The following is a 24227-nucleotide window of genomic DNA, read 5'->3' on the forward strand; positions in this document are numbered from 1 at the left end:
AGGGTGTTGGCTTTGGGTAGGGGGCTGGTGTTAGTGGGCTTATCGATGGCTCATCCAGCACCCAAGCTTGGTTGGTGCTCTGGGTGGTGTTGCTCCTCCATTGCCCAAGCAGGGACCTTCTGTGTAGATCTCACCTGCAGCCTTCCTGCTGCCTTCCTGCAGTCTTCCTGCGGCTCCCTCACCACCTGCAGGAACACAGCTCTTCCACTGCCTCTCAGCCTGGAGCACCCTTGCTGGGAATATGAGAACATCAGCGATGGGTGGCTTCAGGGATAATAGAACGATGGGTGCAAAATGAGACCACCCACTGACTTCACACTGTAATGCCAAATCAGAAAGTGGCATTTGCCGAAAGGTACCATGGTTTGAACACAGACAAGAGGAAATTCAGAACACAGGGCTGCAGAGAGCCGCATCCCTTTTGACCCCCAATTCTCCACTGTTGAGATGAATATCCCGCTGTTGACCTATCAGAAATGGTCTGCTTTGGTAGGCGTGCCGTGTACCCCATGTCTCACCATTACCCTATTTACCTGCAGGGTCGTCCCACTGGGGGTGCTCCAGAGTTCTTCTGGGGATCCTGTGTCTCCTGCTGCTGGCCGTAAGCATCGCGCTGGGTGTCCTGTGTAAGTACACACTCATTTTCTATTTCTTAAGTGATTTTAGGAGTCTTATACACATTATTTTAACAATTCGTAATAAACTGAGACTGTGGCACTATTTGTAGACAATTTCAGTGTGGCAGTTAGGTAAATAAACCTAGAACAGTAAAAGCAAAACAGTGCAAGCAAAACTTGCAGAGCAGGAGCAGGGCCTGCACTTGGGGTGTCATGGGAAAGGCACACACCCAACGAATATGAACCTTGTTTCCCTTGCTTATTTCATGTTAGTTTGCCTTACCCAGCGAACATGAACCTTCTTCCCCTTGTTTATTTCATGTTACCTTACCCAGCGAACTAGAACCTTGTTTCCCTTGTTTATTTCATGTTACCTTACCCAGCGAACTAGAACCTTGTTTCCCTTGTTTATTTCATGTTACCTTACCCAGCGAACTAGAACCTTGTTTCCCTTGTTTATTTCATGTTACCTTACCCAGCGAACTAGAACCTTGTTTCCCTTGTTTATTTCATGTTACCTTACCCAGCGAACTAGAACCTTGTTTCCCTTGTTTATTTCGTGTTACCTTACCCAGTGAACTAGAACCTTGTTTCCCTTGTTTATTTCATCTTAGTTACCTTACCCATTGAACATGAACCTTGCTTCCCTTGTTTATTTCGTGTTAGTTACCCAGTGAACATAACCTTATTTCCCTTGTTTATTTCATGTTAGTTACCTTACCAAGCGAACATGAACCTTTTTTCCATTGTTTGTTTCATATTAGTTACCTTACCCAACGAACATGAACCTTGTTTCCCTTGTTTATTTCATGTTAGTTACCTTATCAAGCGAACATGAACCTTTTTTCCATTGTTTGTTTCATAATAGTTACCTTACCCAACGAACATGAACCTTGTTTCCCTTGTTTATTTCATGTTAGTTACCTTACCCAACGAACATGAACCTTGTTTCCCTTGTTTATTTCATGTTACCTTACCCAGCGTACATGAACCTTGTTTCCCTTGTTTATTTCATGTTAGTTACCTTACCAAGCGAACATGAACCTTTTTTCCATTGTTTGTTTCGTATTAGTTACCTTACCCAACGAACATGAACCTTGTTTCCCTTGTTTATTTCATGTTAGTTACCTTACCCAACGAACATGAACCTTGTTTCCCTTGTTTATTTCATGGTACCTTACCCAGCAAACATGAACCTTGTTTTCCTTGTTTATTTCATGTTAGTTACATTACCCAGCGAACATCAACCTTGTTTCCCTTGTTTATTTCATGTTAGTTACCTTACCCAGCGAACATGAACCTTGTTTCCCTTGTTTATTTCATGTTGGTTTGCCTAACACAACAAATATGAGCCTTGTTTCCCTTGTTTATTTCATGTTAGTTTGCCTTACCCAACGAACATGAGCCTTCTTTCCGTTGTTTATTTCATGTTAGTTTCCTTACTGTGTGTGTAGAGATATTTGTTGATATATTGCTCTTTTCACTAAGTGGAAATCCTCGATTTCTCGTCTCCTGGTCTATACTCCCACGCCACAACTCTGGAGAAAAAAAACTGTGTATCATTGAAACTCAGATTTATTTATTTTTTAAAATCAAAGGGGATCCCCTTACTTTATTCAGTCGATACAAGATATCAGATATATATTAACACGGCTTGATTACACAGAGTTGGCCTCCCTGTGATAATCTCGATAGGAGGTGACACACGAACGCAATCATACTGTGTCAATTATTATGTGTTAATACGAATCTTCAATATTACAAAATATGATCTGCACAATACCAAATACTTTAATAATGGCATCACCGCTTATACCTTTTGCCCACCATCTCATGTCAAACACTGTTTACTGCAGTGCAGAATAAATGCCAACACACACGTGTTACACTTTCCATACTGCCACTTACCTGCTCGGTCTCAGAATGAGGCGCTCCCGCCAGGGAAGCTCTGGCTCTGCTTCCTCACCCAGAGGAACCCTTCATCGGGACCAGCCTTGTGCCCGCCCCCGTCCAGGTTTTGCATTGCCCAGAATGGAAAGTGCCCTACCAACCTCCTGATCGCCCATGTGCTGCCCTGCTCACGCTTGGGCCCCACGGCCCGCGAGGACTGAGAGAGCGGTTATGTGACCCTGCTGCTATTTATTCTGCTACAGGTCCAGCCGAAGCAGCTTCCGCTGCATTACAGTTTCTGCCGGTAACCATAGCATTCTGTGGGCCCTGCCCGCCGAATACCTGCAAAAGCAAACATAAAAAACAGGGCATGGACGTCATTTAGGGGTCGCCAGAGGTCGCACTTACGACCCCTGAGGTCTCCCTTGCTACCCCTGAGGTCTCCCCTGCTACCCCTATCAAAAAAGAGAATCTTTCCTTTTTTCTTTTTTTTACAAATTGAAGTCCCTGGGCTGTGGCCATCTGAGCTATTTGTCTTTCTGGAATTCCGTGCAATAATTGCTAGACTCATTAAAGGTTTAATTCAGGCACACTTCAGGGGGTGAGTCACTTCCTCCAAAAAGCATTTAGAATAGAATAAGTATCCATTTCACACTATGTATTTTGCTTTTCCCAAGTTGCAGTTATAACATGTTTTTTTCTGCCGATACATATGGTGATCCATTCTTGTATGAAATGTATATCACGTTACAGTAATATTGTAACCATATTTTCATAGTGGACTTATAAACAATGCTATGTGATGCCACTTCTTGTTTTGCAAGGGGTTAACAATTGTGTTCCATCGGTTCCCGTGATGTCACTTCGGGTGGGGTCAAATGACATCACTTCCTGTGATGTCACCAGGGGTCAAGGGTCATGTGATGTCACTTCTGATACACCTGGCATTTTGGTGAAATGACGTCCCTGCTCGCGGGTGCTACTTAGTGGCCTGCATGGGAAAGGGGGCAGAGAGGGGAAGGACCCCCAAAAACATAAAACTTATGTCTTTAAGGATGCGGGCATCCTTCATAAAGTTAAGAAGGTGACGAGGAAGAGGGACGTGGAGTTAATTGTTATGTTGGGTTACGTGGCCTTTGTAATGCACTCAGCTACCATTGGTGTGGCAGATGAGAAGTTGATCTGCACCTGCAGAGGGCCATGGCAGTGCTCACATTCAGTTTGGATAAGCAGGAGCTAAAGGCAGTTCCTAAGAATCCCACATTAAGGAGTGGCCAGGAGCTGCCATTGGGGAACAAGGAACTAGTGCATAGCATTCCACAAATCTAACTTGCACATGAGATGTTATTTATGACCCCTTATGATTTGAAAGTCACATAGATGTGTCCTAATGTTTATTTATAGGTTATCGCAAATTCCTGGCCAGGGGAGCCAAATGGAGCCCCTGCCGCTGTTTGTGTCAAGCTAGCCAGGCTCTTCTAGGCAATAAGCAGGAACTATCTCCCAGTTCCCCTCCATTTTGAACCCTGACATGGCCCGACACTGTATTGCATAATCAAACAATACATTGCATATCAGACCCAGATGCGTTCACTGAAACGACTGGAAACGTTCACAATAGGGGTCTTGCGAATTGCTACACGTCGGGACCAGGTGGGCTATGTGTCTGCATTTATTCAGGTGATTGTTATTGAATGCGCAAGGAGTCGCAACCAGTTGCTAAGTGATGCTGTCTGTAAAAGTGATGGGTGTGAGGTCATTTAATTTTGTATCTAATTATCATGCGAAATCTGGTTGCTACTATGAGCGGAAACAGGTAAGAGGATAATTATATTTAACACATACGTACATTGCAAATACTGTTCACTCCATAACACCAACAACTGCATAGCATATCATATGCAGCCAGACAGAATGTGATATTGCCTGGCATGAAACATACCTGTGAGGAATTGCCATCTGGCAAGGGTGTAAAGCACTGAAATGACGCGGGTAACTCCATCTCTGAAAGCTTTATCTGCTGATCAGATTCCTGCTTATAAGTTCTATGCCAAAAGCATAGTGTGTATCTGTTTCCTGCAGCAACAGTATCCTGATTGGCAGCACCTGCTCTACCAGCGGCACATAGAGTCGGTTCAGAGGTCACAGTTGCACATTTGACAGCTGCGGTGACAGTCGGTTCTCTGCCACGCAGGGGCTGCATTTAAGATATGTTCCCCTGCACTAAAACTATGATGAGCCTAAGTAAACATGATGGTGGCAGGGTAAGCTCTAAAATAAAGCTATGCCTGAGTTAACACATGGTACATGGCACTACTTATGATAATTGCAGCCACATCCGAGTTGATATCAGCTCAACACGGGAAGGTGGTGTGTATTCTGGCCAGACAGGCTGAGCCTGCCCAAGGACAATCTGAATAGACATGCCTCTTCATTCATCTCTTTGTGAGAGAAGGTAATAGACTCTGCCAGAGACAGCCACTCATACGGCTGCTGGCCTGGTCCCATGCATCAAAGAAGAGCACCCATTCAAAGGTTGTATGCCTCACACCAGTGTGTTGTATTTCTAAAGGCCGTTGAGCCTAGTGAAAGGGAGGGTTCGGATTAGAGTGATCAGGGAGATATCCACCATTTTGCTTCGCTCTGCCTCTTTCTCTCCTTCCTGTCCCCTCCTCAACCTCTAGACCTCAACCTCTAGAGTAAAGCACTTTGGGTTTCACTGGACCTCTTTTGGGAGAGTTATACTTTCCAAAGCCTTCAACCACTGAGGCACATTGGGGGTGTTGCTTGCTGCACCAGAATCTCCAAGGGCTGGAAGAACAGACACTGAATTGACTCACCCTGTTCTCGAGCCCCAGGATTGTTACTCACAGCATCTAGAAGACCAGTTCTGCTAAGGCTTTCCATTCCGCTGCCTCAAAACGGAGTGGACGCCATCGAAAACCGAGCTCATCGTGATCGAGACTGAGGGATCCCGGCTGTGCTTCTTGCTGACACTCCTCTGAACCTTTGTATAGTTGCTTGAACATTGAGCTGCTGAACGCTGCATCATGCCCTCGCTGAGCCCGTCACCTGCTAGGCTCAAATAGCACGCTCGACACCAGAACCTGACTCGAACCGCTGGAGTGCCATCTGCCGACTCAAACTAGGGTTACACCATGACTCAAACCGCACCTTGAAACTGCTGCTTCGATGAACCGCATCTCGGATGGAGAGGATCACCATTTCAGCCACCATCACCTGCCAACTCGACGCTTCCCGATGGTTACAGCCCGACTCTGCCTCAAAGAGATCATAATGAACACCCTGACTTGCATCGCTGAAAGCCACCCTCGAGCCACCCAGAGCTACCACACTTCAACCTGTTTCAATGCCTGCCTGCTGCTTGGGCCCACCTGATCTACCGTGCCCGAATTGAGCTTGACACGCTCGCATTACTGTTCGAAGCCGGGTTCGACACTGTCAACCCACCAAAAACCTGAAATGAGGTACTGTTTACCAATAACTAGAAGACATATCCTTTTTAGTTGTTAAAAATGTGCCTATCACCACTGTAGTCATACCCAGAGTGCTACATACCTCTATCTGTTCCCTCGTCTCTGTTCTTTCCACCGGGGTGGGCTTTGTACAGTGTTTTCTAGATAGTTCTATTGCAGATGGTGGTATTTCATTAAAGTATACATATTTGTATAGAACCTTGCTTGCACATTCCCGTTATCGTGCCATTCCATAATGTGAGATAACAAGAGCATAGCATAAAGTAGCATAACAGCATAGTATGAACAGATAATGACCTATACATGTAGTAAAAGCCCCATTTAACTCCAGTCCTTCTTTTATCTTTAGTGCTGAAGAGAGAGGACTCTGCTGCTGAAATTGAAAGGTATGCAGCGAGTCTCCAGCAGATGGTTGAGCGTCACAACGAGACGCAGAATACCCTGAACCAAACCAGAGCTGCTCTGAGGAGCACAGAGGAAAAGCTCGAGAACTGGGCGGCCCTTGCAGGTAACCCGCAACAACTAACTCACGATCTTGCATTTAGCCTGAGAGATGGAGGCTGCAACGAACGTTACGCAGCGATTACCCGTTGTTAATCTTCAAGAGCAAGAATGCCTTGAAACTATGCTTAAGACACCTGCTGTTCCTCAGTAACCTTTCCTTCTCCAAGAAGTCCTATCATGGACCTTATCTGCCAGGCGAGGCTCCCCCTAATCGCATCTGCTGCCCAGCACCCATCAAACTGGCTGCTTTGCCATATTGCTAGGTTCGTCTGTTTACCATTAGGGTGGGATGCCCCAGCCCCTCTAAGTGCCACTCAAAATATCACACAAGAATATGTAAATCCACACATGCACACAGTGAACACCTAGCAGCTCTGTGTGTGGTGCTTCATTTACCTGCTTCATTTTAATCATCCTGGAACACAGGAGTGTCCTGGAAAGCCTGCCAACATAATCTGTGCCCCGCCCCTTCTTCTACCGCACAGAGGGGAATGGTGCATGCCAGGCAGCTGAGTATCCAGCATTCAGAGGGTGGGGCGGTGAGCCATGAAAAAAGTCCTGCTACTTTCCCCCCCAAATGCAAAGCGCCTGATTCCACATGGCACCATTGTAGATGGAGCAACTCTATAGTCATGAGGCTTCTTTTACAATATCATGATATATTAACATAAGTTATGAAGTGAATCAGAATCACTTACAGAGCTGCAGATAAGACAAAGTGCAATTAAATGATTTGGCCAGGATCACACACTTTGGTTAAATGGTGAAGCCAGGCTGTAGACAGTTTAAGCAACTAACACATCGTCCCAGGTTTATTTCTTAAGGGACAAAGTCCATGCTAATAGTCCCCCTCCCTCCCATCAATGTTTAATGGCTCCCATTGTAATGCTCTGTTGATAAAGAGGAACGTGTCAGGTCCCTGGGAGAGCCGCTCTGCTATCCGGCACTCGGACTTACACACAAAAGTGTGAGCCCTGTAAAGGTTGAAACGACAGGGTGAGACCCCCTCGCAGGCAGCCCGAAACAAAAGCAGTACTTTTGCCGTCCTGCTGAGGGGGTCTGCAGATCGCGGGACCGACCTGTCATTTTGGGACATTGTCCTACCAGCGGCACACCTTTCCCAGCGTAGGCATGCTGCCGCTCACCCAGGGCTCTCTTACCTGGTTCTCCCTTAACACCTTCCTCTTGTACAAATGTCAGAGTCTCATCTGCATTTTTTCGAGAGTGATATCATTTGTCTGTGCTTAGGCCTACTGATATCTCAATGAATTTTGAAGGCCTGGTTGAATCTGTTCTGGGCGGTAAAATCAATGGTCCATACTGCCTGTGATGCTCTCAATAATATGAACATGTGATTACAGAAGTAAGGATTTTGGTGGGTTGCCAGGTTTGGTACTTTATTGCGTGGAGTCAAAGTTGTCACTGATCTTTATTCTCTAAAAGATCTTTAGGACTGTTGACCACATTCTAATCCTTCAATGTCTTTTTCTGAGGATGCCTGAGGCATTCTAACTTCTACATCTGGCACACATTGCAAGCCTTAAATCTCTATTTCTGAGGATGCTTGAGGAATTCTAACTTCTATATCCGGCTGTAAAGACTAGAGGGGGGTGTCTATACTCCTGCTCTCTATATGGTAGAGGAGAGCTACAGAAGACCCCAGCCAAGATACTCTATTTGGTAAACGTGGGCGAGCAATCAAGGCCTAGCTCCTCAGGAGGTAATGCGGGCTGGTTCTTAAGTACAGTGTAGTCCCCAACCCCCCACAAAGGAATGTCCACACACTGTATTAGTGAAAACACAGTCTTTTTATAATTAAGGTTCAAGGTTATATACACAATCGCAATAACTCACTTTCTGCTCAGCTACTCTATAATGGCAAATATATACAGTTCTAAGTGGTACCACAATTATTATCAGATTTAATTAAAGTGCCTCAACTGTACTCTGGTCAAATGTCACACAAATCAATTAATAAAGGGAACCAATAATAGACATAGGAGGAAAGCATTTGGTTAGAACAATTGGCAGAATACTGGCCCCTACCACTCGACACAGTTCTGTTTGAAGATCCTCCCACCTGTGCAACCTGTAAAATAAAATATACTGCACGCCCAGTCCATATATTGTTCAATAAGTCTTATTTCCTTCTCAAATGTTTCTACCACCCCAATGTATAGCAAAGTTCCTCGAGGGGGCGTCGGTGGATCCTTCTGGAGTGACTCCCTTTAAGGCAGGAGCGACGGATCGTCGATGGGCCTCAAAGAAGGTGACCTTGGCGTCGATGATCCTCGATGAAAAGTCGATGGCGTTGAGACAGCAGCTTCGGTCCTGGCGGTGCTTGTCGATGATGAGTCGAAGACGTCCTGCAAGGGTGAGGCGTGCGGGGCACCTCAGTGTCGATAGTTCGGGACTGCAAAGAGTCTATGAAGAACTTTGACCAAGCAAGGGCGTCGAGTCATCCGGCATCTCTGCGGTTTTAGGCTTGCTGGAAACCCACCGGCGGATTCTCTTCGGTGCGTCGGCAGCCTCGAATTTCTCAGGCGGGACAAAGCGGTCGGGGATGCTTGCGAGAGATTCCTTCAATTCGAATGTCTTAATCAATGGAGCATTCCGGCTCTGGTCTTCGACGGCACGGCGTCTAGCAGTCCCCGCTTCTGGGTAGCACGGCTTCAACAGGCCTCTAGCGGTTATAGTAAACCTGTGAACCCTGGTCGATGATGGTGGACGGAATGTCCAGTGCTTCTCTTTCTTCTCCTCGGCGGTCCCCATCTCCGGTTGACAGCCTGTCGAGGGTCTGACATCCAGGGAGCTTCGGCGAAGGTTAGTGGTGCTCGATGGTCCCTCGTAGCTCAGGAAGAGGGCGCCTAACCAGGTCCTCTCTCAGATCAGTCCTCAATGAACTCGACAGCTTTCGAATTGGGTCGAAGCAAATGCAGCATTAAATCTTTTTCTTCCAGCTGGGCTTCAAGGGTAAGCTTCAAGTATCAACTTCAGCTTCTGAACGGTGTCAGTTTCGATGTCGGTTTCAACTTCAGCTTCTGAACGAATTCTAGCAGTGAGAGGTCCCCAGATATACTGTTCTGTCTCTCATTCATTCTGCTGGATCACACTCAGACAACCAATCACTCAGAAGGGCATTCAGGCAGCCAATCAGGCATACAGTGCATTCAGGCCATTCTCCTCCCTCTCAGACACTCACAACAAGGAATGTGTATTGGGACAAGTGCCCAGCCATTCAGCACTACACACTGCATTCATACCAGTTTCGGGCAGGGCTGTCTCAGTCATTGTGTTTCATACCAGAAACCAGACATCCACAACAAGAAGTGCATATTGGTCACACACTCCATTCACCCATGTCCACCCACAGGGCGTACCCACAACATACAGTCACTGGGACGGCTCCAGCCAATCTGGCCTGGCTTTCTCTACAATACCATATATGGAACTTCCACCCAACAGCCAGTCAGGGGGAATGGACAGAGGCAGGTATTCCCAGGACTTTGAAAAACAAGGTAACAGGCAATAGAAAGCAAGAGACCACAGGGGCCATCTTGTTTCCAATCAGGAATCAACTGATTCCAATGGCAGGGCCGGGGTATCCCAAAATGGAGAATACTCGGGCACCTGTCAAATTCAGCATGGAGCTGCCACCAGCCCATACCCCGCTATGTGGGCCACACACAGGTGCCCAAAAACATACACTATGGGCACAGGGTTGTACCCCCCTCCCATGGGTGCCATAAGGGTATCCCAAGGGTCTGTAAACCAAGCCAAAAAAGGACTACAGGACAAGGACAGGGAGGCCCTGTCCCTCCAATGCATTTTGAGCATCACACCGGCACACATTGTAATCCTTCTATGTCTCTTTCTGAGGATGCTTAAGGAATTCTAATTTATGCATCCACTATGAATTGTAATTCTTCAATATCTTTCTGAGGATGCCTGAGGAGTTCTAACTTCTAAGTCTGGCACGCATTGTAATTCTTCAATCTCTTTCTGAGGCTGCTTGACAGGTTCCAAACTCTACACCTGACACTCATTGCAATCCATTAATCTCTTTTTCTGAGGATGCTTGAGGACTTCCAATCATTCAATGTCGGTTTCCTGTTCACAGTACACTCTTGGAACCTGTACTTTATTTTTCTGCATGTAGCATTGTGAGGAATTCGACCGACATTCACCCCTGGACCACTGGTGCCCCGGAAGTTGATTTGTCTATGCTCATACCTTAACAAAGTCTCTATGTCAAGATCCAAGATTATGACCAAATACCTAGCAGTGATCTAACCGTTAACTGTGACCATACTTTTATTGTTGGGTGACTAAGCTGTGCACAAGGCTCCAACTAAATCCCACTGCTGCCACCGAAAGCAGACAAAGAAGGGGGAGGAGGGGATATTTTTCTGTGTCACACAGACCAAAGAGGTCATCTTAATTGTAGAGTTCAAATACTCTTGATGTTATAGGGCCCTCCTTGAATGTCCACTCGCTATTGTGCAAACTCTTTCTCAATGTTTTGCTCTCAGACTATGATGAATGTATGTATCATATGATATTTTGTATTGTAGGTTCCTCTAAGACTCTCCACCTTCTAGCCACCATGGTTTCGTTACATTGGTTGTTGAGCCTGTCAGTAGAAAACCATGACTGGCTTGACATTCCCGAATGCCCTTGGTTCTCAAGTTTGGTAAGACGAGTCTTCCTCACAAGCCTCTGTAGAAGGGGCTAAAAAGGAGAAATTGAAGAGAGTTTTTTGAGCGTCAACAATTTCAGCCGGACTAAGCTATCTTGTCTCGCCTACTATTAATTTAAGGTGAAGCAATTGACTCCTTTGCAAAACATGCGCCCAGATGCCCCGGGGCAAGGTGTGCACTATAACTAAAATAAATACAAATGGTATGTCTTTCTCATTTTGATAGCTTTCTGAACTATGCACTAAAATAAATGTTAGTGCAGATTTCAGTAAGCTATCAATATGCCATAGACATACCATGTCTACTTCTTCAAGATCACGTCAACCATTTCAATGTCTTGTATTCGGTGACTTATTAAATAAAACCTTGCTTGGGCTCTTCAGAGATTGAGAGCGAGAGATTGATTGATATTTTATTTCTATCGCGCTCATACACAAGTGTTTCAGAGCACGACCAGGTAGGGAAAGGGAACAGGGGAGAACAAAAACAACGATCTTACTAGGCCCAGTGACATTGAGAACGTGCAAGTGCAGGGTAGAGGGAGAAGGGGGAGAAGTGCATGGAAGGGGGAACAAAAGGAGAGTGCGGAGCGAGAAGGAAAAAAAAACAAAAGTAATAATAAAATAACAAATAAAAAGGCAACAAACAATGGGAGTGCAGCCAGCAAGTGGCAAGTGCTGGGTTTATGGCAGCAGGCCATGTAGGTCTGAAAGTGCAGGAAGAAAAGGGGAGGACTGTATGGGTACAGAACAGACCCCAGTGCAGGGTGTGGCCCGGAGGCAGTGCGTGAGGGTGGCAAGATGAGCAGGTACCTCGGCCCAGAGGACAGAGGGTGGCCAGGTGCATGGCGCCGAGGGAGAGCAGAATCAATAGGGGAGAGGGGAGGAGAAGGCAGAAGCAAAGAGGAATGTTTTGAGGTGCTTCCAGAACCGGAGATGGTTCTCCTCAGGTTTTAGAGAGGCAGGGAGGCTGCTCCAGAGGGAGGCCCCAGCCGAAGACAGAGATCTACCCCCAGCTCGTTTCTTTGAGAAACGACTGACCCTGAGGGAGTTAGAGGTAGAGGAGCGGAGTGCTCGAGATGGGAGGTATTTGCGGAGGGATAGCTGAAGGTATGTTGGACCCAGGCCCCAGAAAGCCTTGTGCACAATGCAGAGGGTTTTGAATTTGATCCTTGCATCCACTGGGAGCCAATGGAGAGATTTCAGAGCTGGAGAGATACGATCCCAGGGCTTGAGGCCAAGGACAAGTCTCGCAGTCCTGTTCTGGATAAGTTGTAAAGGGCGGAGAGTAGAGGCAGGTAGATTAAGAAAGAGGCTGTTACAATAGTCCAGCTTAGAGAGAACCAGAGCTTGGGAGACAGTGAGCTTCTGGGGGAATGAGAGGAAAGGAAGAATACCTCTGAGGAGGTGCAATAGGAAGTTTGACTTTTTTGATACATCAGCGATGTGGGCGGAGAAGGAGAGTGTGGAATCAAAGGTTGATACCAAGGTTCTTGGCCACGCAGGTGGGGATAGGAGGAGGGCCAAGGGAGGCCAGCCATAGAGTGAGGGGAAAGGAAGGTGATGGTGTGCCAATGAGGCGGATCTCTGTCTTGCTGGCATTCAGACAAAGATCGTTGGCGCCGGCGGCACACCAATCTTGAATGGCAGTTAGGCAATCAGTGATGAGAGAGGTGGAGGAGGTGGCCGAGGGCAGCCTGAAAATGAGTTGAGTGTCATCTGCGTAGCACTGGAAGCTTGAGCAGAAAATGGCAGTTCGGACCTAATTCCAAGGTAGCTGTGTAGAAAGCTTCTGTAGTTTTAGCACATGTTCCCAGAAAGTTGTGCTGAACCGTGTCACGATACACCCCCAACCCTGCACCATACCTCATTATCCCTCTGCATTGTGGCCTAAAGACCTCCTTCAGTTGGTTGTATGTCTGATGAACGCCAAGAGATGAACATACACACTAATCGAGAACAATTGATCCTTGGTCTATGCTGCTCGACATATATTCTATTCAATGGGACCGCCATGACTGATTGCCGCCTGGTGGTTATCAAGTTACATAGAGAGACAATGGGTTAAAAAAAAACTGCTACACATGTTTCAAGCTCTTTCTTTGCTACTTTTCCTGCCTTTTCTCGCTATTTCTTTGCTTTTTTTAGGGGGGCAACTTCATGTCTCAACATGTTTTACTTCAATTCCAGTGGGGAAATGAATACTACCCTTGCCTTTTATAGGGTTGAAGTACGTCTTTATAAGGGGAACAGAAACATGTCTTCCTAAAAAACCTTACACCTGTGTCTGCGAGTCTGTACTATTCCGTAGTTCTTGTTTCATCCAAATCACTGTATTTAAAATCTTAAAATGCCTTTCTTTTATTTAGGTCTGAACTAAGTAAGAGGTGTTAGAACTTCACCATGTATTATATTACATACCTATATCCAAGTCTATATCCACCTACCTCTGCACTGAATATATTGGATTTATGACTCAAAGATATATTGCTTTCTCTGCAGATGGATCCTCTCCGGAGGCCGGCATTGAGCTGTGCAGTTTGGATCGGTCACCTGAATGTCTGACTCAGAGCTCTGAGTGATCCAAGGAGCCAGCCATTGCTTTCTCTGCAGATGGATCCTCTCCGGATGCTGGCATTGAGCTGTGCAGTTTGGATCGGTCACCTGAATGTCTGACTCAGAGCTCTGAGTGATCCAAGGAGCCAGCCATTGCTTTCTCTGCAGATGGATCCTCTCCGGGGGCCGGCATTGAGCTGTACAGTTTGGATCAGTCACCTGAATGTCTGACTCAGAGCTCTGAGTGATCCAAGGAGCCAGCCATTGCTTTCTCTGCAGATGGATCCTCTCCGGAGGCTGGCATTGAGCTGTGCAGTTTGGATCGGTCACCTGAATGTCTGACACAGAGCACTGAGTGAACCAAGGAGCCAGCCATTGCTTTCTCTGCAGATGGATCCTCTCAGGAGGCCGGCATTGAGCTGTACAGTTTGGATATTCCACCTGAATGTCTGACTCAGAGCTCTGAGTGAACCAAGGAGCCAGCCATTGCTTTGTCTGCAGATGGATCCTCTCCGGAGGCTGGCATTGAGCTGTGCAGTTTGGATCGGTCACCTGAATGTCTGACTCAGAGCTCTGAGTGATCCAAGGAGCCAGCCATTGCTTTCTCTGCAGATGGATCCTCTCCGGGGGCCGGCATTGAGCTGTACAGTTTGGATCAGTCACCTGAATGTCTGACTCAGAGCTCTGAGTGATCCAAGGAGCCAGCCATTGCTTTCTCTGCAGATGGATCCTCTCCGGAGGCTGGCATTGAGCTGTGCAGTTTGGATCGGTCACCTGAATGTCTGACACAGAGCACTGAGTGAACCAAGGAGCCAGCCATTGCTTTCTCTGCAGATGGATCCTCTCCGGAGGCCGGCATTGAGCTGTACAGTTTGGATATTCCACCTGAATGTCTGACTCAGAGCTCTGAGTGAACCAAGGAGCCAGCCATTGCTTTCTCTGCAGATGGATCCTTTCCGGAGGCTGGCATTGAGCTGTGCAGTTTGGATCGGTCACCTGAATGTCTGACTCAGAGCTCTGAGTGAACCAATGAGCCAGCCATTGCTTTCTCTGCAGATGGATCCTCTCCGGAGGCCGGCATTGAGCTGTGCAGTTTGGATATTCCACCTGAATGTCTGACTCAGAGCTCTGAGTGAACCAAGGAGCCAGCCATTGCTTTCTCTGCAGATGGATCCTTTCCGGAGGCCGGCATTGAGCTGTGCAGTTTGGATCGGTCACCTGAATGTCTGACTCAGAGCTCTGAGTGAACCAAGGAGCCAGCCATTGCTTTCTCTGCAGATGGATCCTTTCCGGAGGCCGGCATTGAGCTGTACAGTTTGGATCGGTCACCTGAATGTCTGACTCAGAGCTCTGAGTGAACCAAGGAGCCAGCCATTGCTTTCTCTGCAGATGGATCCTCTTCGGAGGCCGGCATTGAGCTGTACAGTTTGGATATTCCACCTGAATGTCTGACTCAGAGCTCTGAGTGAACCAAGGAGCCAGCCATTGCTTTCTCTGCAGATGGATCCTCTCCGGAGGCCGGCATTGAGCTGTACAGTTTGGATATTCCACCTGAATGTCTGACTCAGAGCTCTGAGTGAACCAATGAGCCAGCCATTGCTTTCTCTGCAGATGGATCCTCTCCGGAGGCCGGCATTGAGCTGTACAGTTTGGATATTCCACCTGAATGTCTGACTCAGAGCTCTGAGTGATCCAAGGAGCCAGCCATTGCTTTCTCTGCAGATGGATCCTCTCCGGAGGCCGGCATTGAACTGTGCAGTTTGTAAGTTCCACCTGAATGTCTCTTTTAGTGCTCAACTGAGACAATGAAGCAGCCATTGTTTTTTTTCTGCAGATGAATTCGGATATATGTCTATTGCTCAAAATAACCAGCCTTACATTTTTGTTCATTATTGTTTCTAAAATTCTTTTACCACAGAATGCAGGGGGATACCACCACCAGCCCCCCACCCCCACACACGCCCGGACCTGCCATCTAAATGTTACCATCTATTCAAGATCCATGTAGAGGAGAACATTGATGGGTTGATGGAAGGGGGCCAGGACCACCCTAGGATGGCTTCTGATAAATATCCTGCTTTATTGTACGCGCCGCAGGATGCCGTCTTTCTTGCTACTACCCCAGAGGGATTCAAAAGGGCATCGTCTCTTTTTCAGGATACACCCAAGTGTTTGTGTTTACACCTGAATACTGATCAATCCAAAGTGATGGTTTCTAAACCTACTTTTGCCAAAAGCAAGTCATTGGTGCTGAGTGTGTGTGATACTGCCATTGAGCAAGTACCCCATTTTGACTATCTCGGGGTGCCCTTTCAGGCGACTGGAGGCTGGGGAGCTCGGAGAGCTAAATCTGTTATCACATTAGAGAAGTGTAGTGGTGGTACTTTGTCTTTTTTTTGCAAACATGGCAGTGGGGCAATTTCCTTGGTACTGGACTTGTACCACAAACAAGCTCTTGCTGCCTCATTGTATGGTGCCAAATGATGGGGTTGCTCAACCTCTGGTAGGGTGAGCACTCGTGAAAACACGTTCTTATTACCCACCAGCGCTCCTCCTGCTTTGGTCCGTCCAGAACTCAGCTGTGTACCAGTAGCGCCCCAGATAACCTTCAAGACAGTTTCCTATTGGCTCAGAGTTTGGAAGACTCAGGGGATCGATAAATACCAGGATGTGTTCTCTCATATCATGAGCTGGAACGGAGGCAAGAGTAACAAATGGGTCATCCACGTTCAATCGACCCTCTCCCATTTGGATAGGATCGACCTTTGGAGCAATCCGCAGGGTCTTACGTCCCAGGAAACTAATAAGTGTTTAAAAACATGCATGAACCCGAGAGCCCGTGAGAACCTGATTGTTGACGCTGCTAATTTAAAATTGGGCCAAGAGTACCTAGACCACAGAAAGGAGTGGGGATTCAAAATGTATTTAGGTATAACCTCCCTGCCTTTACAGAGATCCCTTAGACTTGGCATTCTGCCAGTAGCCTCCTTTACCTCTTCTTGGAGGGATGACGAAATTGCGCAGTGCCCCCTATTTGGATCGTTTTATGTTAATTTGCGCGCAAACTTCCCGCCTCAGGTGGTTGTATCAGAGGCCAATACTAAAGGACCTGCGTTGATGTTTTAAAGCCAGTGCCTTCTTTTAAATGTTATTTTTGGAACCTCACGTTCCATTTATAGAGCACGGCTGCAGAGAAGCAAAGCTTTGAAACAAGGTGATATTAAGATTGGGGCCAGCGGGTAAAAGGGAGATTATGAAGTTGAACCTTCTCCGGTCCTGTTTTTTTGTCTTCTGAATTTTGCATTGTTGGTTGCTATTTTATATTTAAAGTCTGTATTTTTATGGTCATATGAATCTTTTCATATTCATTGTATGTTTTTCATCTGTTTTATCAATCTGTATTTTGTATATGTTGTTATGCTTGAAGGCCAATACCGAAGAAAAGCCAAATGACTGACTGACATTTTGGTGGTAAGATTTGAGAAAGAAACTAACAAAATGAATGTGAACAGTTTTTGGTCGTGCAATAGTCCCACTACCATGGATTCTTTCTGGAGTCCGGCAATGAGCTTTGCAGTTTGGCTCGGTCACCTGAATGTCTGCTTTAGAGCGCTATGTGACCCAATGAACCAGCCATTGTTTTCTCTGATGATGGATTCTTTCTGGAGTCCGGCAATGAGCTTTGCAGTTTGGCTCTGTCACCTGAATGTCTGCTTTAGAGCGCTGTGTGAGTGTGACCCAATGAACCAGCCATTGTTTTCTATGCAGATGGATTATTGCTAAAGGCTGGCAATGAGCTCTGCAGTTTGGCTCTGTCACCTGAATGTCTGCTTTAGAGCGTTGCGTTACCCAATGAACCAGCCATTGTTTTCTCTGTTGTTGGATTATTGCTAAAGGCTGGCAATGAGCTCTGCCATCTGACTCGGAGCTCTGAGTCAGCTGATTCGCCAGCCATTGTGTTCTCTCCTGAAGGATTATTTCCAGAAGTGGGCAACCAGCTCCAGGGTTTGGATGTGTCCCTCGATGACAGTGCAATCTTTAGAAGCACATCCATATGTTTCAATCTCATATCAGAAAGAGTGTGTCCATTTTCATCAAGAGGATGGAGATGAAATTGATGAATGGTGCCATGAATTGCAATGTGTTGCTTGCTGCACTGTAGCAAAGATGTGTGTGGGTTTGGTGTGTGTTGCGGGTTGAGTGTTTCCAGGGACACTTGCTGTGGACATTTTGTGGTCTTGAGATGGGATCTGCCTGTGGAGATCCGGCCCACTGTGCAACTCTGTGATTTGTGTATGGTGTCAAGGCTCTTCATCTCTGCTGACTCTCTCTGCACGACAACGTGGATTGTGTATCTATAAGGCAGCTGTAGTCCTTCTGGCAACCAGTCAGACTCCTTATGCAAGATGCCCCTGCCATATACTCTCACACAGCTAAATCTTTAAAGCAGGAAGCCGATAGGTTTTGTGGGAACAACATTTGTTTTTACAGATTGTCTTGTCTGATTATTGTGTGCTGAAAATTTAATTGCATTTTCTTTTGCTTTTAGGACTGCATTGGTACTGTCCGGGGGGCTGGACATTGGCAAATGGGACATGTTATTACACGTCTTTGGAAAGTAAAGACTGGAGCTCCAGCCTGTTTGACTGCTTTGCCAGAGGTGCTCACCTGGCCATCATTAAGAGACAAACTGACCAGGTGACGTGTATTCCTTTGTAGACATGCCATGCTGGGCATGTGTTCCTTTCATGTGGGGATATAATGCTGTAGAGTGATCATACTGTCTGGGCTTGTGCCTATACACACGCACACACACTCACGGCATCGATGTGGGAGCAGGTATGTTAAATATCCACTGTGCCCCTTGTTGTGTGTGTTGTGCAAGGGATGGTGATCTTTAGAGCATCATTGTGTTGCCGCAGTATAGGTGCTGGAAAGAGCACAACCACAGCCTCAGTGATGTATTTTCGGTTCTAGGCCCCACCAAGCAAATGCACCTGCCCCCCTTTACCACACCCTGTCTCCACCCCTTTATATTTTAAAGGCATAGAGTCTGATTCACTAAGATTAGCAATGGAGCAAATCAGGAAAGGTCCTGACCATCTCAGATGGGCTCCTGTGTTCCGAACACATTCCAGGCCAACAATACCCATGTTCCAGCCAGAGGAGGCAAAGATAAGCACCCTGACCAGCCAATGAACCAAAAGGAAACCAAAACAGGAGTACTGGCAAGGACCAGCCCAGCTGCAAAGAAACAGACTGGAGTTAAGCAAAAGACAGGGAAGAGAACCCAAAAAACACAAGGTACAGAAATGGACGTACCTGCACAGGCGAAAGGAAGTCGGGGCGGAGTTCCAGGAAATGGGCCAATGGAGGAGAAAACTAGTCCCGAACGCAACGAGGCCGCAACTAAAGGCAGGGCTATCCCAGGCAGCACAAGGGCACAAAAGGGAAAGGACAAGGGAAATTAGGAGAGGAACCGTAGGTCCAGGGACCGTCCTAAAGTGCATGCATTAGTCGCGAATCAAATCCAAACCAAAGTACAATCCAGGGTAGCAGAGACGAAATCCCAAATGTCCAAGTAAAAACCAAAAGAAGCCAACCAAAAGTGTTCCAGAAGTACCACAATCCAAGGGAGATCGAGAGACGAGGTTTCCCAGCAAAGCAGAGGGTCAAGACACAAAATCCAGGGAGTCAAAGTTCACAGCAAATGCTGTAGGACAATTGAGAAGCCGGCAACATTGCTGCAGGGCACCAGTGATCCGCCAGAGAAGTGCCCATGGTCACGGTGACCTGTGGAGCAGCCTCCATGGAGAGCGGGATGAAAGACTGCAACGTCAGCCGCTGCAGGCGGGGACCAGGGAGGCAGCGAGTAGCACCAGCGAAGCAAGGTAAGTGGTCTGAGGGGAGGCGCCAGGCTGCGCGTAACATCCTGCTACAATATGCATGATTCGCAAATTATAAAACTGGAGCAAATCAGAAAATGCCCTATCTCTGATGTGCTCCTGCTACCAGATACATGATTCACAAAGTATAAAACCGGAGCAAATCCGGAGCTGCCCTGACCATCTGTGATGTGCTCCTGCTACCAAGTACATGATTCACAAAGTATAAAACTGGAGTAAATCTGGCAATTCCTGGAACATCTTTGAGATGCCCTGGAGCAAATTGTTGTGCATCAGATGTTCACATTAGCATCATTTAAGATTCTCCAGGCAGCCACAGATTCCCGTTCTATGCTTTGTGAATCATGTGTATGGTATCAGGGGCAAATCCCACATGCTCACCTCACCACTTCTTCATCCCAGTGGGATGCATATCTGCTGCAAGGGAGACCTTTGGGGATCTTATTGGACCGATACGTGGGTGTTATCAGTTGTGAAGTGCCAGTATCAGTTAATACCAATTTATCTAATGCTTCAAGTTCCCTGCAGTCTGCACACTTTATTCAGAGGATCCAGAACCCAGTGTCTGAGTTGGAAGGATGCCAACATGTTCCACTATATAAGATTATATTTTTCCTTGCATCTCTGAAAGGACTTCAGCCCCATCCCCGCCACAAACAGATCTCCCAACTTTCCACAACTTCACACTTTCCTTTTATTGAAGGATGGCCCCATCTGAGCTGGGTGAAATTGGGGTTGCAATGTATTGAAGTTAATGGGAAGGGAAAAGTAGTGATTTGGAGCTTGTTGACCAAATGGTTCTATCTGCTTACCAGTGAGACAGCCACTCTTCTAGCATACATATCATTAGGCATGTCCCTCCTCGGGCCATAGAACCCCCAGCCAGTGAGCCAGTCACTCTTCTAGCATACATATCATTAGGCATGTCCCTCCTCATGACATAGAACTCCCAGCCAGTGAGCCAGTCACTCTTCTAGCATACATATCATTATGCATGTCCCTCTTCAGGCCATTTAACTCCCAGGCCATGAGGCAGTCACTCTTCAAGCATTAATATCATTAGGCATGTCCCTCCTCAGGCAATAGAATCCCCAGCCAGTGAGCCAGTCACTCTTCTAGCATGCATATCATTAGGCATGTCCCTTCTCAGGCCATAGAACCCCAACCAAGTGAGCTAGTCACTCGTCTACCATCCATAACATTAGGCATGTCCCTCCTCAGGACATAGAACTTCCAGCCAGTGAGCCAGTCACTCTTCTAGCAAACATATGATTAGGTGTGTCCCTCCTGAAGCCAGAGAACTCTCAGCCAGTGAGCCAGTCACTCCTCTAGCATACATATCATTAGGCATGTCCCTCCTCAGGCCATTTAACTCCCAGCCCATGAGGCAGTCACTCATTCAAGCATACATATCATTAGGCATGTCCCTCCACAGGCCATAGAACTCCCAGCCAGTGAAGCATCAGCAACTGCTTGGCCCATCATAGCCCATTTTTAGTCACTCTTCCTACCTGAACAATGAAATATGAGACCGGGTCACATGATATAAACCCCAAAGTCTAGGAAGGACCGTCTGCCCTTATCTTCTGTTACCTTCAGAGTTTTTTGTTTTGTGTTTGTTATGATAGCACAGGAAGGTTTTAATGTTATCCATTGTACAGTTTTTGTCATGTATTTTTATTCCATTTTATAACAACAAGAGATAGGTGTTCACATATCACAACTCTGCATAGGATCACATTTCAGTATCGCTTCCATACCACGTGTCTCCTATGATACCTCTGCACTAGCCAGACTGTAGTAATCTGTTTTGGCATCGCTCCATGCTTTGCATACCTCCCATAGACCTCTGCGCCCATTTCGAGTGTCTCTTTTACGTCTTATCCTGTTCTGTTCTGAACAGGGCTAGTGTTAGCTCTGTTCATCGCATTATGTCTTCACTAGGTTCTTGGTTCTGGCCACTAATCGCTTGCTTCCACACCACTGTCTCATCTATTGTCCATTTGTGCAGGTCTTTCCACCACCTTTCTGCTACCGGGCCCTTCTCTGATTTCCATTCCATTGCTATGCAGCGTTTGGCCAGTACAAATGCTTGGTCTTTCAGCTTCCCCAGCGCTTTTCTGTTCTTGCTCCTCGGGAAGAGCCCCAATGTACATGCCTCTGGGGATTGGACATCTAGTTCTATGTGCCCTCTGGATAGTTTCTGTGCAATATCCCTTCAGAACTTTACTATGACAGTACATTCCCAAAACATATGTAGCATTCCTGCCTTTTCTATCTTACATTTTGGGCAGCTTTGCCTGTTCGCTCCTTTGAATCCAGTTATTGTCCCCGGTGGTAGGTTCGCTCTCTGTGTTATATACATTTGTAATAGCTGAAATCTAGCATTTCTGGAGACCTTCTTGTGATAGTCTGATGCTTTCTGCCATTCCTTGTCCGTGGAAGTCTTGCCTAGGTCGGTTTCCCATCTCGCCCTGGCTCGCAGTTCGCTTCTTGAGTGGTTTTCTATAAGCACATCATATAATCTCGAGATGGCATGCCCGCCCTCTGAGATATTCATCATTGTTTCCACTTCGTCACATTCTATCATGGCACCTCCTATTGGTGGGTGTCTCTTCCTAATCGTGTTCACAATGGGCTGGTGTAGGAGGTATTGCCCTCTGGGGATTCCTGTTATGTCCTGTAAGTCATTAAAACTCAATAAGGAACCTTGCCTCCTCAAATCTCCTATTGTTATGATCCCACGGGTCTCCCAGTTAAGTCGCACATTGGCGCTCAGTCCCCCGTTATCTGTCATCACCGCCGCCAGAGGTATACGTGGCGATAAGGGGTCTTTAATCTTGTGTTTTTTACAGGTTCTACGCCATATCTGTGTACCCAATTTTACCAAGTGTGGGTATTCTTGTGGTTCTTTTTGTGTCACCCATAATACTTCTTTTAAGTGTAGTTGTTGCATTGCTGGCTGTAGGAGTACTGTCCATTGTGGGATCATCTGCTAGCCAGTCAACTACGTACTACATCTGGCTTGCTAGGCAGTATAGTTCAAAATTCGCGTTTCTCAGCCCTCCCTTTTCATAGGGCCTTTGTAGGGTGCTCAGCACCACTCTGTCTGCAACCTTGCCATAAGAAACCTCTGCACTCTTTTTCTAGTTTGGTAAAGAATGGTTTAGGTATATTGTAGGGGATATTCCCAAAGCAGTGCAGGATTTTAGGCAGCGCAACCATTTTCAATAGTGCTGCTCTCTCCATTACCAACAATGGCAGCTTCCCCCAAAATGTCATCGAGTTTATCTGTCCCTCCAGCGCTTTTACGGTGTTGAATGAGTGTTCCAGTTTGGGGATGTGATATATATCTAGGCCTAGATATCTGGAGGTGTCTGTCTTCCACGGAGGTGCTAATCTTGGTAGCTCCGCGCTGCCCACTGTAGCGAGTTTGACTAGCGGGAATAGACAGGATTTGTTCTTGTTAATCGTAATTCCAGACAACACGCTAAAGTTATCTAGTACTTCTAATATGTTTTGGAGATTATCCTGTTTTTTTTGTAAATGCAGCAGAGAGCCGTCCGCATACGTAGATACTACTTGCCTCCAGTCATCTATCCTGACTCCTGCCTCTTGGTATTCTTGCCTCAGTGATGCTGCTATTGGTTCCATTGCTATAATATAGAGCATCCCTGCCTGGTTCCTTTCTGCAATTCCCATTTCTCAGAGTAGATGCCACCCGTTTTGAACCCCGCCATCAGTTTAATGTAAATCAGTTTAATCCACAGCATATACTTTTGCCAACGCCTAATTTCACCATTGTCGCGTATAGCCAATCCCAGTGGACGGAATCAAACGCTTTCGTTGCGTCTAGTGAAGCCACTGCACAGTACTCACCCCAACCTTTTGTGCTGGTTATTACATGATGTAATCTACGTAGATTCCCGGAAATATTCCTTCCTGGACATAACCCGTTTGACCAGGGTGTATTAGTTCGGTTATTACTCTCCTGAGCCTATTCGCCAGTCGTGCTGTGAGGATTTTGTTATCCAGATTCAATACGGACAGTGGCCTGTATGAGCCACAGTCCAATGTGTCCTTATTAGGTTTAGGGAGGGGAATGATTACAGCTTCTGTCATGTTACCTGGGAGCGTCCCTGTTTGGAACGACTCCATGTATACTCTCAGCACGACCTGCCCACGTATTCCTTGTAGAATTGACCCGTCAGCCCGTTCGTGCATGGTGTTTTCCCTGAGGGCAGCTTTCTAATTATGGCCAGCACCTCTTCAGACGTTAAAGGTTCTTCTAACATCTGCGCTTTCTCTGACACTAGTTGCGGTAGGATTATGAGGTCTAGTGCTTCGTGTGTTATGCCACTTCTCGCCTCTCTGACGTCTTCATACAGCTCACTGTAATATCCATAGAATGTATTGTGCACCTCCCTTTGTGTATTGTACACCGTACCCTCTTTGTTCGAGACGGTGTGTTGCCATTTTCTTACTATCATTCTTGCATAGCCATGCCAACAATTTGCCTGGTTTATCCCCTTCTGCATGTGTTTTTCTAAATGCTTCG

At 46.6% G+C, this 24227-nt stretch overlaps 1 protein-coding gene and 1 long non-coding RNA gene across 2 annotated transcripts in view; one reads left to right on the forward strand and one right to left on the reverse strand.

The window, feature by feature from the left end:
* LOC138511188 (killer cell lectin-like receptor subfamily B member 1B allele C) overlaps positions 1-24227 on the forward strand; it is a 154047-nt gene that overhangs the window by 94179 nt on the left and 35641 nt on the right. Inside the window, exons 2-4 of the mRNA XM_069626700.1 lie at positions 540-626; positions 6354-6512; positions 18313-18461. Coding sequence (XP_069482801.1) covers positions 540-626; positions 6354-6512; positions 18313-18461 — 395 coding nt within the window. The remainder of the gene's footprint in view (positions 1-539; positions 627-6353; positions 6513-18312; positions 18462-24227) is intronic.
* The window catches only part of LOC138511189 (uncharacterized), a 141427-nt gene that overhangs the window by 91447 nt on the left and 25753 nt on the right, over positions 1-24227 (reverse strand). The gene's annotated exons all lie outside the window — the stretch shown is intronic.

The sequence above is a fragment of the Ambystoma mexicanum genome, chromosome 6p, assembly GCF_040938575.1.
Source record: "Ambystoma mexicanum isolate Mex_15411 chromosome 6p, UKY_AmexF1_1, whole genome shotgun sequence".
Taxonomy (NCBI): Eukaryota; Metazoa; Chordata; class Amphibia; order Caudata; family Ambystomatidae; genus Ambystoma; species Ambystoma mexicanum.